The sequence below is a fragment of the Oncorhynchus tshawytscha genome, linkage group LG13 (assembly GCF_018296145.1).
Source record: "Oncorhynchus tshawytscha isolate Ot180627B linkage group LG13, Otsh_v2.0, whole genome shotgun sequence".
NCBI lineage: Eukaryota > Metazoa > Chordata > Actinopteri > Salmoniformes > Salmonidae > Oncorhynchus > Oncorhynchus tshawytscha.
In genome coordinates, this window is record NC_056441.1 from 55,858,949 (window position 1) to 55,871,138 (window position 12,190).

A 12,190-nucleotide genomic window follows, 5' to 3' on the forward strand; every position below is an offset into this window, starting at 1 on the left:
GCACCAAGCCTGCCCAACTTTACCTGGCTCGATGCCCACTCTAGCCCGGCTAATACGAAGAGCTGGTATGTACCGTACCGGGCTATGCACCCGCACTGGAAACACCGTGCGCTCCATAGCATAACACGGTGCCTGCCCGGTCTCTCTAGCCCCCCGGTAAGCACATGAAAGGGGAGTTGAGATCTTCTTGGTTGGTCTCTGACGGTTTTGGTAGCGAGATCCCTCTAGGAAGGAATGGAGTTCTGCAGCTGTTTGTTTTCTCTCAGAAGAATATAATTTGCAGTAAAAATAATGTAAAAATTTGCAGTTAAAAATCAAAAATCACATATGTGACCTCATCATCTGCTGTTCAGATGGCCATGATTGTACACTCTGACTGCTTTAAAAAAAATGGTATTCAAGCAATCTGCTAGGCAGATGGTATTTCTGTTTAGTAAAGAAAACATTGTGGTTTTATCACCTGAGTATAGTCCACCTTTAGTTTGTCTGCTTTAAGTTGACACCAAGAGGCAAACTCTGGGGATTGTTTATGTACTTTTTTTGCAGCGTTCCAGCTCCCTCTCAAGATTTAACCTGTGTGCTTCCATAGCTTTTTTCTTAGAGAAAGCATATGCAATTAGTTAACCTCTTGGTGTGGCTTTGGCAGCGTCCCACATTGTGGCCGGAGAAACAGGAGAGTCTTTGTTGTCTTTGTGTGTAGTTGTCTATCCATGTCGTAACCATTGTATAGAACGCTTTGTTTTTGATAACATGGAGGTGTTGAATTTCCAGCTCTTTGACCTTGGAATGTTTTTACAGAGGTCGAAGTGGTGGTTGACAAAGGTGTGATCTGAAAGTGCAATGGGTCCAATTGTACAAGAGGCAGAATTTATGAAAATCTTTGGGGAAAAAATGTAATCTATACTAGAATAAGTTTGATGGACATTGTAATAGTATGCATAGTCCATAGATGAGCTATTAGCCTCTCTCCAGATATCTGTCAGTCCCTTAGTAAGAGCGTTCAAAATCTTTGCCAATCTAGGGTTTGTGGTGGGGACTTGAGATGATTTGTCCAGAGTTGAGTTTAGGGTACAATTAAAATCTCCAGCCAGCAAACCAAAGGAAACACAATGCTCATTGAACAGGGTTATCATTTTCAATTTGAAAGCAGGAGTATCAGTGTTAGGGTCATATATACACGGACCCAGTTATCAGAATAAGTCTCCCCTCTGGATCAGATATGTTTTTGTCAATTATGAATGGAACATGCTTATGGATAAGTATGGCTGTGCATCTATTGCTTGATTTGAAAGATGAGAAATACACCTGTCCCACCCAAGCTCTGCGGAGTTTGGCAAGTTCGGCATCACAGAGGTGTCTCTCTTGTAATAGTGCAATGTCTGCTTTTTCCTTTTTGAGAGAACATCATATCCTTTCCCATTTTATTGCATGACCAAGCCCATGGCAGTTCCATGTCAGTAGATTTAAGGTACTAGTCATCGGATGGTAATCGAACTCTAGTGCAAGTCATCTCTAGGTGGATAATAGTTACACCCCGCATTAATGGTTATCTTGTTGTTGATGTCAGTCAAGGCATATATCAGGGTTGTCACCTTGCCCTCTATCGCACTGAGCTAATGATATCTAGTTTGATGTTGAGTTTTGTACTTTTGGATCTCGGCTCAGAAAATATGTCTTCGACAGAGGACGAGGTTGGCAGTTGTTGTGCCTCGGGAAGGGACGGGTCCTCTTGCTCATGGCTAATGGAGCTAGTTTTTTCTGAAGCTACATGTTTCTTTGGAGGCTTTTTCCGCAGCTATCACTTGAGTCCGGGTAAAAATGTCACATGCAATGTTGCCTTTTGTAACCGCCATGGCATTACTGACTAAAGCTAATGGGGTTTAACTTGAACTGGAGTGAAAGGTTAAGAATTGGAAATGACTTGTGCTGAGCTCTCAGTTCATGTGGCCATCTCAATCAAGGGTCACGTGATCCCGGCAGCAATAAGATTTAAAAAAAAATCTGAACTGTCAATGCTATTCTTTGCGTGTATTGGCCAACAGGGAAGAAACCTATGGGCTGTACAATGGATAGCTGGCTAAACTCACAACTGGACAGGACTTATTCTTCTGTCCCTATTTTAACCTGATTCAAGCAGTACTTCTGATACAATTATTATCTATCATCCTCTGCAGATCAAGACAGGTTCAGGTTAACACTTTCACTCTTCTCTCTCTCTCTCTCTCTCTCTCTCTCTTTCTGACGAGGGGCTGAAGCCCAATCTGGAGGAAACTAAAGTGATCCAGTCCAGTGTCCAACCCCTGAGGACAGCGGTAGTCTCAATGCATCCTGGCAATGATGAATTACCTGTCCTAATGCATCCCACTCTCACAGTCAAATGCATCTCCAACTCTACAACCAACCCTAGGATCATGGCTTCAGATAAATATAAATGTTTTCTGTTTCAAAAGCTTTGTCTAATGGCGATGTTAAACATAATTAGCTCAAAAGGGTTTCAAAAGCAGGGGAATGAGGGTTTTGACAAAGCTTGGCTTTATGCTACAGACACAGTGTTAGCTACTGTGAAATGATTAGCGAAAAACATGCTGCACATTGCACATGACATTGCTATGGTAAAATATATGGCTGCCTTTTTGCTAGAATGTAGGAATTCAGACTTGAAGAACCTTGGCTAGAGAGAAATGACTAGAGAAAAACATGCTACACATCACACATGACATTGCTATGGTAAAATGGATGGCTGCTAGAATGTAGGAATTCACACTCAAAGAATCTTTCACATCTCACATGTCATTGCTACAGCTGCCTTTTTGCTAGTAGCAAGCCCATCCCCATGTCTGCTATGAGTGATGGGTTTTACACTGAGGACATACTGTTGCTTTTGACAAGAGGTTTAGTGTTAAAAGTCACACCCATGAATCTCGTGTTTATGTTCCTCTTTCCTCTTACACTGCATGCACACCTCTTTGAGCAGTGTGCATATGCTCTCTCAATCAGATACAAAGCCGACCAATGAATTGTTAATGAAAGTATATTTGCTAGGCCAGGCATCATTTACAAGACGTGTTCTTTGAATCTGTATTCTGCCTCAAAGAGAAACGTGGCATTTCGTTGGTCATGTATCTTGCATCTTCTTGGCAATATACAGAATTCATAATACAAGAGATATTTTTATATCCTTGTTTGATATGTGGTTTAGACTGTACTGTCTTATCACCTTGTCATGGTAAACTGGAGTACTTATGAATCACAAAACTTTCCTGTGCGTTCCTGTACGTCCCTACCAAACGTTTTTCCATAAATGTGGTAACAACTCCCCTGTCCTCCAACCGTAAGCAGTGAGTTTCGCAGTACTTTGGTTAAATTACTTTCTCTCTAATGACCTGCTTTCCACATCAACTCAGACCGCCACTGTAGCTCAGTGGAAAAGAGCAGATGATTGATTTAGATAAGACACATTGTGCTTCTCCATACTGCCTTATTGCCACAGCAAACACCCTTTGTGTCTTGGAACCACGGTGAATTGGTTACATTTGTGTAGGTTCAGTCACAGCAGAATAACTGTCACTGTCTAACTGTTCCACATCTTCCTGGCTCCAACTGAATTTACAAGCAAACTCTAAATATTGTCTGTATTTACAGTGTACGTCCTTGAGAGTGTATTTCTAAACTTTGAAGTATTGTCACGCCCTGACCATAGATTGCTTTGTATGTTTCTATTTTTAGTTTGGTCAGGGTGTGATGTGGGTGGGTATTCTATGTTGTATGTCTAGGTGTTGTGTTTCTATGTTTAGGCATGGTATGGTGCCCAATCAGAGGCAGCTGGTTATCGTTGTCTCTGATAAAGGTAAAATACAAAAATCAGAGACAACGATAACCAGCTGCCTCTGATTGGGAACCATACCAGGCCTAAACATAGAAACGCTGCACCTTGGACCTCTTCACCTTCTTCAACCTACGACAGCCGTTACAGAACTACCGACCACTACCGGACCAAGCAGTGTGGTAACCAGGAGCAGAGGGTTCTGGACTCCTGGACATGGGAAGAGATTTTAGACGGTAAGGGACCCTGGGCACAGGCTGGGGGAGCCCCAGGGAGGAGCTGGAGGCAGCTAAAGCCAAGCAGTGGCGTTATGAGAAGTTAGCACGGTAGTGCAACAGGGACGAGCGGCAGCCCCAAAAATGTATTGGGGGGTGGCACACGAGGAGTGTGGCTAAGTCAGGTAGGAGACATGAGCCAACTCCCCGTGCTTACCATGGCGAGAGGTTGACCGGGCAGGCACTGTGTTATGCCGTGAGGCGCACGGTGTCCCCAGTGCGCAGGCATAGCCTGGTTCGCTACATCGCAGCTCCTCGTATCGGCCGGGCTAGAGTGGGCATCGAGCCAGGAGCAATGAAGCCAGCTCAGCGCATCTGGTCTCCAGTGCGTCTCCTCGGCCCGGGTTATATGGCACCAGCCCTACGCACGATGTCCCCGGTTCGCCAGCACAGCCCAGTGCGGTACACGTACCACTCTGCACCATGGTCCTCTTCACCTTCTTCAACCCACGACAGCCGTTACAATTATTTGTTGTATGTCAAAACTGAACTGTTTTTGACTTCGCTCTTCATCTCAAAGCAACCCCTGAGGGATTCAAGAGTATGAATAAGAATTCAATTTTTGTCATTTAGCAGACGCTTTTATCCAGAGCGACTTATAGGAGAAATTAAGTTTAAATGCCTTGCTTAATGGCGCCATCGACATATTTTTCACTCAGTTGGCTCTGAGATTCAAACCAGAGACTTTTCGGTCACTGGCCCAATCCTCTTAACCACAAGGCTACCTGCTGCCCTGAAGAACACTGCGATGAAGCACCTTAGACCGCTGTGGTACTTGGGAGGGCAGATGTCAGAGAGAATTTATAATGTGAACTATTGTGAAATGTGGAAAATGAAGCGGAGATCCTCTAGGCCTACTGTTCCTCCCTAAGACCTCATGAGAGGCCATCTTGGCCATGTTCTGTTATGATCTCCACCCGGCACAGCCAGAAGAGGACTGGCTACCCCTCAGAGCCTGGTTCCTTTCTAGGTTTCTTCCTAGCTTTTGGCCTTTCTAGGGAGTTTTTCCTAGCCACTGTGATTCTACACCTGCATTGCTTGCTGTTTGGGGTTTTAGGCTGGGTTTCTGTACAGCACTTTGAGATATCAGCTGATGTACGAAGGGCTTTAAAAATATATTTGATTTGATTTGACGAGAGGAAAACTTTGCAACATTTGAGCATTGATCATTCAAATCACATGCGCCGAATACAACAGGTGTTACGGTGAAATGCTTATTTACAAGCCCTTAACCAACAATGCAGTTCAAGAAATACATTTACTAAATAAGCTAAAGTAAAAAATATAAAGTAGCACAATAAGACTACATAACAATAACGAGGCTATATATACATGGGGTACCGGTACTGAGTCAGTGTGCCAGGGTACAGCTTAGTCGAGGTAGTTTGTACATGTAGGTTGGGGTAAAATGATTCCCTCTATATTTGTTTCAATTGGATAATCGGATGGATTTTGATTTCCTACGGGTACTGTATGTAACACACTAATGAATCACACTACTATTGGGTACTACAGAACAATTTGGATGCCCTGGCCCCTAGGTGCCACAAGCCTGATCCCAGATCTGTTTGTGCTATCATGTCAACTCTTTGCCATGCCAAACATGGGTACCAGTATGATACCAGTATGATAGCACAAACATATATGGGACCGGGCTAATGGCACCCACAGTATCTATATTGTTCAGTAGTACCTAAAATTAGTGTGATACATTTGGTGTTGTGTACTGCATCCAAACTTGGTATGACAAAGAGTGGCATGATGTCACAAACAAACAGGTACCCAGGCTAGGATGCCATTTCATGTCAATTCTAACCTAAATATCTGTTTCCTGCAGTATAATTTGATAGCAAACTGTGTAGTTTATGTCAATCAAAGCATCGCAATTCATTATGAATATGACACATTTGTGACAACAATATTGAATGTGAATTGAAGATGGCCCACTAGCATCGACACATATAATACTGTATATGGTAAAGTGGGAGTGAGACACTATATAGAGATTGGCAGAGGAAATCTAAATTAGGAATGAATTTAGCTCCAGGCCAAAGGGTTTTTTAATAAAACATACACATTAGAATTGGAAATACCATCAGATATTCACCAAAATAAATTGGGATTAGATCTCATTTCTTCATCTGTAGTCACCTTAGCTTCTGAATGCTGTTTTCAGTCAAAAGACTATCAGGGGTCAGGATTGTACTGTATGTGGCATGGCTAAATGTTGTTACTATTCTAATTGTGATCCATAACCTGTCAGAAAGAGTGTAGTGACATGATGGTAATTGGGGGGAACATTTAGTAATGTAGATTTGGATAGAATAACTGGATAGAATCATGTGTTGGCCAATTTAATTCATTCATTGGGGCCTTTCATTCATTTACAGTTCATAAAAATGTAGCTGTAGACTCAAAACAAAAGTGTTGTCCAGAAATACCTTCAACACTCACACACACACACACACACACACACACACACACACACACATTACTCGAAGATGAATATGTGGGGCGGCCAACCCGAAAGATCTCAGAGAAGCATAGTCAGTAAAAAAAGTCTTCAAATAAATGGTCTTTAAGAAAAAAGCCCTTAATCCTCTTTTGAGTGTTCCTTTATGTAGGCTCACTATGGCCATCGAATTCTAATCTGTACCTTTTGAAGCCAGTTCCACTGTTTTTTTTTAAATTCTTCCCCTCTAATCAGGGATTTAGACGTGGGACACCAGGTGTGAACAATTAATTATCAGGTAGAACAGAAAACAAGCAGTACTCTGGACCTCCAGGGTAAGATTTGACTACACATGCGCTATGGGCCGTCTCCCACAATTCCAAGCACTTTGTTCACACACCCTCAAATAGTTGCCACTCAAATTGCATTCACGTGTTTGTCACACTGAGCCTGTCTGTACTGTTGTGAATGAAAGAAATGTGGAGGGACAAAAAAGTTCATAATTGAATTGGGCTCCAGCCATGAAAAATGCAAACCACGATAGGAATATCCGTAGACTCTTTAGGATTTTGTGTCTGACAATTTCAGATGGAGCTAATACTTTTTCAGTGGCAGTCATCCATTGACAACGGGATGATTTCCAACAAAAAAACATGGGTTGTCTTTTGACGGATGCAGCTCGTCTACACTTGTCCATCTGTGTTTATACAGCTCGGTGTGTCCACGGCCTTAGGGGTAATTGTGGTAGGGGATAGCAAATATTGTCCTGCGTTTTTGAGATTGTCCCCATCATGGCAGATTATTTTTAGTTCTCAAGGTTTGGGTATTTCGATGACAGTTTTCAAAATCAGCTTTCTTCCAAACAACAGTACAGACGATATAAAAAAACTGTGGCAGTAGCTTTTTAAAACAGGCACTATATTAGCCCAAGATGTACTCTTAAACGTTACCGTCACTTCTGAATCCTTAAGAGTCTATTGACGCACCTGTGTGTGAATCTAAGTAACATAATATAAAAATCCCCATCAAAATTTTAAACTAGAGATATCTGGGGGTTTTCATGGGCTGCGTCTCAATCCACCTTATCCACTATGTCTGCCTTCTGCATCTATGGTGGAAGGTGCTGAGCTAAGCGGGGTTTATCAGACTATGAGACATCCTGAAAATCGGTCTTCTCACGAAAACGTCTGTAGTGTCTGAACGGTTTGGCCTGAAGTCTGTAACACTGATGTGCCAACTTCTGTCTGTAGCGTCTGAATGGTTTGGCCTGAAGTCTGAAACGCTGATGTGCCAACTTCTGTCTGTAGCATCCGAACGGTTTGGCCTGAAGTCTGTAACACTGATGTGCCAACTTCTGTCTGTAGCGTCCGAACGGTTTGGCCTGAAGTCTGTAACGCTGATGTGCCAACTTCTGTCTGTAGCGTCCGAATGGTTTGGCCTGAAGTCGGTAACGCTGATGTGCCAACTTCTGTCTGTAGTGTCCGAACAGTTTGGCCTGAAGTCTGTAACGCTGATATGCCAACTTCTGTCTGTAGCGTCTGAACGGTTTGGCCTGAAGTCTGTAACGCTGATGTGCCAACTTCTGTCTGTAGCGTCCGAATGGTTTGGCCTGAAGTCGGTAACACTGATGTGCCAACTTCTGTCTGTAGCGTCCGAACAAACTAATATGTCCCCACTGTGGAAAGGGGAGACACTCACGAACAGGATGGTGTTCTGCATTTTGCTCTATGACCCTCACAAATGACATGGTACTCATTTGAAGGTAACCCATACAAACGAATGGAAGGATGGAGGTAGATTTGTGCCAACAAAAATAAGGGGTCAAATATGTGTCCCAAAAGATATATGTACTGTATTTCCTGAGCTTTCTTATATTTCCTAGTTAAAGGATAGACAGACACATTATCCCTTCTGATTTATTTTTTCACTTTTTTTGCCATTTATAAAAATAAATAAATGTCAATGCGTTTCTATGGGCTATAGTAGCCCTCAACAGCTTGGACGTTTATCTGCACACAGATAACACTAATTTGCATGAGAAACTAACGCACTATTTCACGCATTTCACATTTTGTCACAAGCAAGCTGTGGTGACCTCATGGTTGTTCACTGCGACCTGCATGTCTTCAAATAAATATCCCAATGAAATGACAAAGTCATAGAGAGAGCCTACACATGAGTGGTTTTGTTGAAATAAATCGTTTGCAGTGACAACTGAGATCATTATGACAACTGACTGCAGTCCTTGGCCAGTTGCTCTTACAGTACATGCTGCTCGTAAATACAATCTAATGGGATGGTGTCTAAACTGCAGGGATCTCATTGATTACTATATCAGACAGTAACTGAAATACTATTCAGATATGAATGGGAATAGTGTACACACAAGGGTTCTCTAGCAGAACATTTCATAATGAAAAGCTTGTGGTTCACATGGTGGTGGAGAACAGGTGGAGAACAATTCAATATTCAATAAGGTGTGTTAAACATCACATCCAGACATCCTCATGAGCCACTTTTGTTTTTCTTTTCAATTGTTGAAGCTGTAATGTCTTTGGCATTCATACTTAACAAATGACTAAGATCTGAGCATAATTCAATTCAGCAACACCAGTCATGTAGCTCACCAGGGCTTACAAGGGGAGACTGAGATTTAGAAGCAGGAATACAATGGCATGTTCAGGCAGCATCTGCTTTCATTGCGATCACAATCAAATCTAGTACGATTCAGTAAGAAAAACAATGCTTTATCACAAAAAAAGACAGGGTTGCCACACTGAATGAATTTGCAGGTTTTGTCTGTATTAGCCTTGCTGTCAGTTGTGGACATGTAAAACAGTAGATGAGAGGATAGTGTTTGGCTGGCAGCGAGAGGAATAGAGTGTCTTTACCAACAGCCCGCCCCCACCTTGCCTGCAGGCTGAATGAAGCTCTCTTACCAAATGTCACTATTAGTATTCCATAGATTTCCATGCTGCTATCTTCCTTTCCTGTCCTCTACCAAGCCTCACCTCTGGTAGGGACACACCTCATGCGGTACAGAGGACCTTTGTCGTTGGTTTACAGAGGGTAGCCAAAGGTTGCACCTCTCTTGAGGACTGCTGCGTGGCTGTGGAGGTGTTGAAAGGTTCATAGTACGTAGCTAGATCTCTCTTTCAACCAGCATGGGTTCTGGGACTTTATTTAGGAAATAATGGTATTGTTATCACAGATTGCATATCACATTTAATGAGAAAATCAATCTGGATTAAGTTGCTGAAATAACTGTAATTGTGTGCATTTGTCCTAATTTTTTATTGGTTTTATAGTAGCCTATGCATCAGAGAGATCTGAAGGTTATGGCTGGAGTAGCTACAGTGGTGTTAACAGGGAATATAGATAATGGAAGCATGTACATGGATATAGACAGTGAGAAACACAGTCATTAGAATATGTCAGATGTGAAATAAATGTTTCAGAATGCTATTCTAAATGACAGGCTGTCGATCCATAAAGCTTGCTGAAATACCAATTCCATTACACAATTAACACAGTTGGAACATATGCCGGACGGTTACTCAGCCGTGCAGCGTTGAGTCCTTATCCTCATCAATAATCAGAAGACGATGTCCAACTGGTGTTTTTCTAGGTACTTGCTTATCCACTAGGTGGCAGTGACGACCGGGACAGGCAAGTGCTGGAGCGCACAACTATTCGTGATTGCAAAAAGAATGCGTTTAGCGCTCGAGCACTTGAGTTGTAGTTATAGTGCTCTGCAGCATTAGGACACAGCGTTGGTGCTATACGCCCTCTGAGCATAATATCTACCAAAAAACGATACTGCCTGCTCACGAAATTATTGCAAGAGAGGAAAGGTTTTGGAGCTGACTAGGACAACATGAATTCCTTCTGGATATACACAATTTGGATACCAGGGTTCTTTTTCTTCTTTGGATTTCAAGGTACGGGTTGTGTTCTAGTTCATTTTTAATATGATTGTGTTGCTTTAGTTTACCAGTCACATTCCTCTTCTCAGTTTGGAGTTACAGAGGAATTATTTGTATGTACCTACGCCTGCCGAGCCGCTGCTTTTGCAGCGTTGATCGGCTGGCTACCTCTGGTGTCTTCTACGACTTATTATTTAGCCCCTATATTTATTACGTTCTTCCTTGCCTATATATTGCTCTTAGATTGACACAACTAGTGTACGGATGCTTTTGCATCTTTGATCGGCTGGCTACCTCTGGTGTCTTCTACGACTTATTTATCCCCTATATTAATGACGTTCATCCTTGCCTATCCATTGCTCTTCGATTGACACAACTACTGTATTTACGCACACGTAGAGAAGTAGACTTCACTTACACACACGCAGAGGAGAATATATTGAAAAGAATTTGAAGATGACACCAACACGATTCAAAGTGTGTGTGTGGGGGGGCATTGCTATAGCCACCAGTTATTAAATTATTCCTCAAGTGACTTGTCTGTGATGTCCCTGCCGAGTTTGAATCATGTTGCTATATTTTTCTGTGCCCCCCTTTGTGGTTATAGAACTGATGGCACTCATCATGTCTGGCTTATTTTAGTAGCTTTCGAAGATGTCTCTGCAGCCTACTAAACTTTCTACTTGGTTGGGAGATCTCACTGTAGGATCAGACAGGTGACAAGCTTGGCTGAAGTTCCTTATGCCTGATGCCCTCATGGCAGCATCCCACTACTAACACTAATATAGCAAATTTGAGGGTTGGCCTGCACAGGATTTGAACCAACTACCTTTTGGCTCTCAGTCCAACTCCTTTTGTATGGGGTTGCCAAGAGGTTGAGTGTTCTTTTGGGTGTTCCTGATGATGACCATAATACCCAAGGACCCCTGTGTGCAGACTCATTCTAATTTGGTAAATGATTTCCATTATGACATGACTATTGAAGTAGGTTGTTAATTGTCTGATTCTAAAGGAGTTGTGTGTGCATTTATGGTGAGCTGTGAAATCCAGCACAGTAGTCAATAAACAACTCAATGGGGTTTAATTAGGAAATGGCTTTGAATGAAACCACAACCTCCAGGTCAACAACACTAGGGGCTTCCAGCTCTAACTTATGTTAATGTCTAATATATTCTATGAAATGCAAGGCATGATTCAGCCTTATCATGACAGCAGAATGTATGTTATAGACAAATGCCAGGGGATGTCGTATGAGGTCTTCCTAATATACACTAGCAGGGCTTTTTATTTAGGAGCCACAGTGCACCTAGAAAAATGTAAGATTCTAGCTTTAATATCTCAAATATTTTTCATTGTGCTCCTACATTTCTTTGTGTGCGACTCCATTTTTGAACTTGTAAAAGTCAGGAGAGCCCTGCCAAGGTCTGTTTACATGGGACCACAGCAGGAGAGACACAGCAGCATTTTCACTTTGATCTCCAACAGAACCCTGTATGCTTAACCAGTCTGGCCATGTCTCACTCCTAGGGGCGGTGTCACAGGTTCCTGGCCTCGACCATGTCTGGTCCTCCTCGATGGCCCACTTTTCCTCTTCATCTAACTTTAACTTACCCTTCTTGTTGTATTAACATAATGCTCATCTGTTAAATGAATTGGTGTAGGCAGGGCAGCATGCTGCTCTAAATGCCCACTGTTCATTTATCTTTGGAGATGG

General features: G+C 42.4%; 1 protein-coding gene across 3 annotated transcripts in view; it reads left to right on the top strand.

Moving 5' to 3' along the window:
* The window catches only part of LOC112265192 (limbic system-associated membrane protein), a 1,166,314-nt gene that overhangs the window by 699,053 nt on the left and 455,071 nt on the right, over nucleotides 1-12,190 (top strand). The window contains exon 1 of one of the 3 annotated variants that reach the window (XM_024442286.2): nucleotides 10,283-10,491. The exons of the other annotated variants lie outside the window; for them this stretch is intronic. Within the exon in view, the coding sequence (XP_024298054.1) occupies nucleotides 10,428-10,491 (64 nt within the window). The 5' untranslated portion in view covers nucleotides 10,283-10,427. Of the gene's footprint in view, nucleotides 1-10,282; nucleotides 10,492-12,190 lie in introns of those variants that run through there. 3 annotated transcript variants of the gene reach the window in all.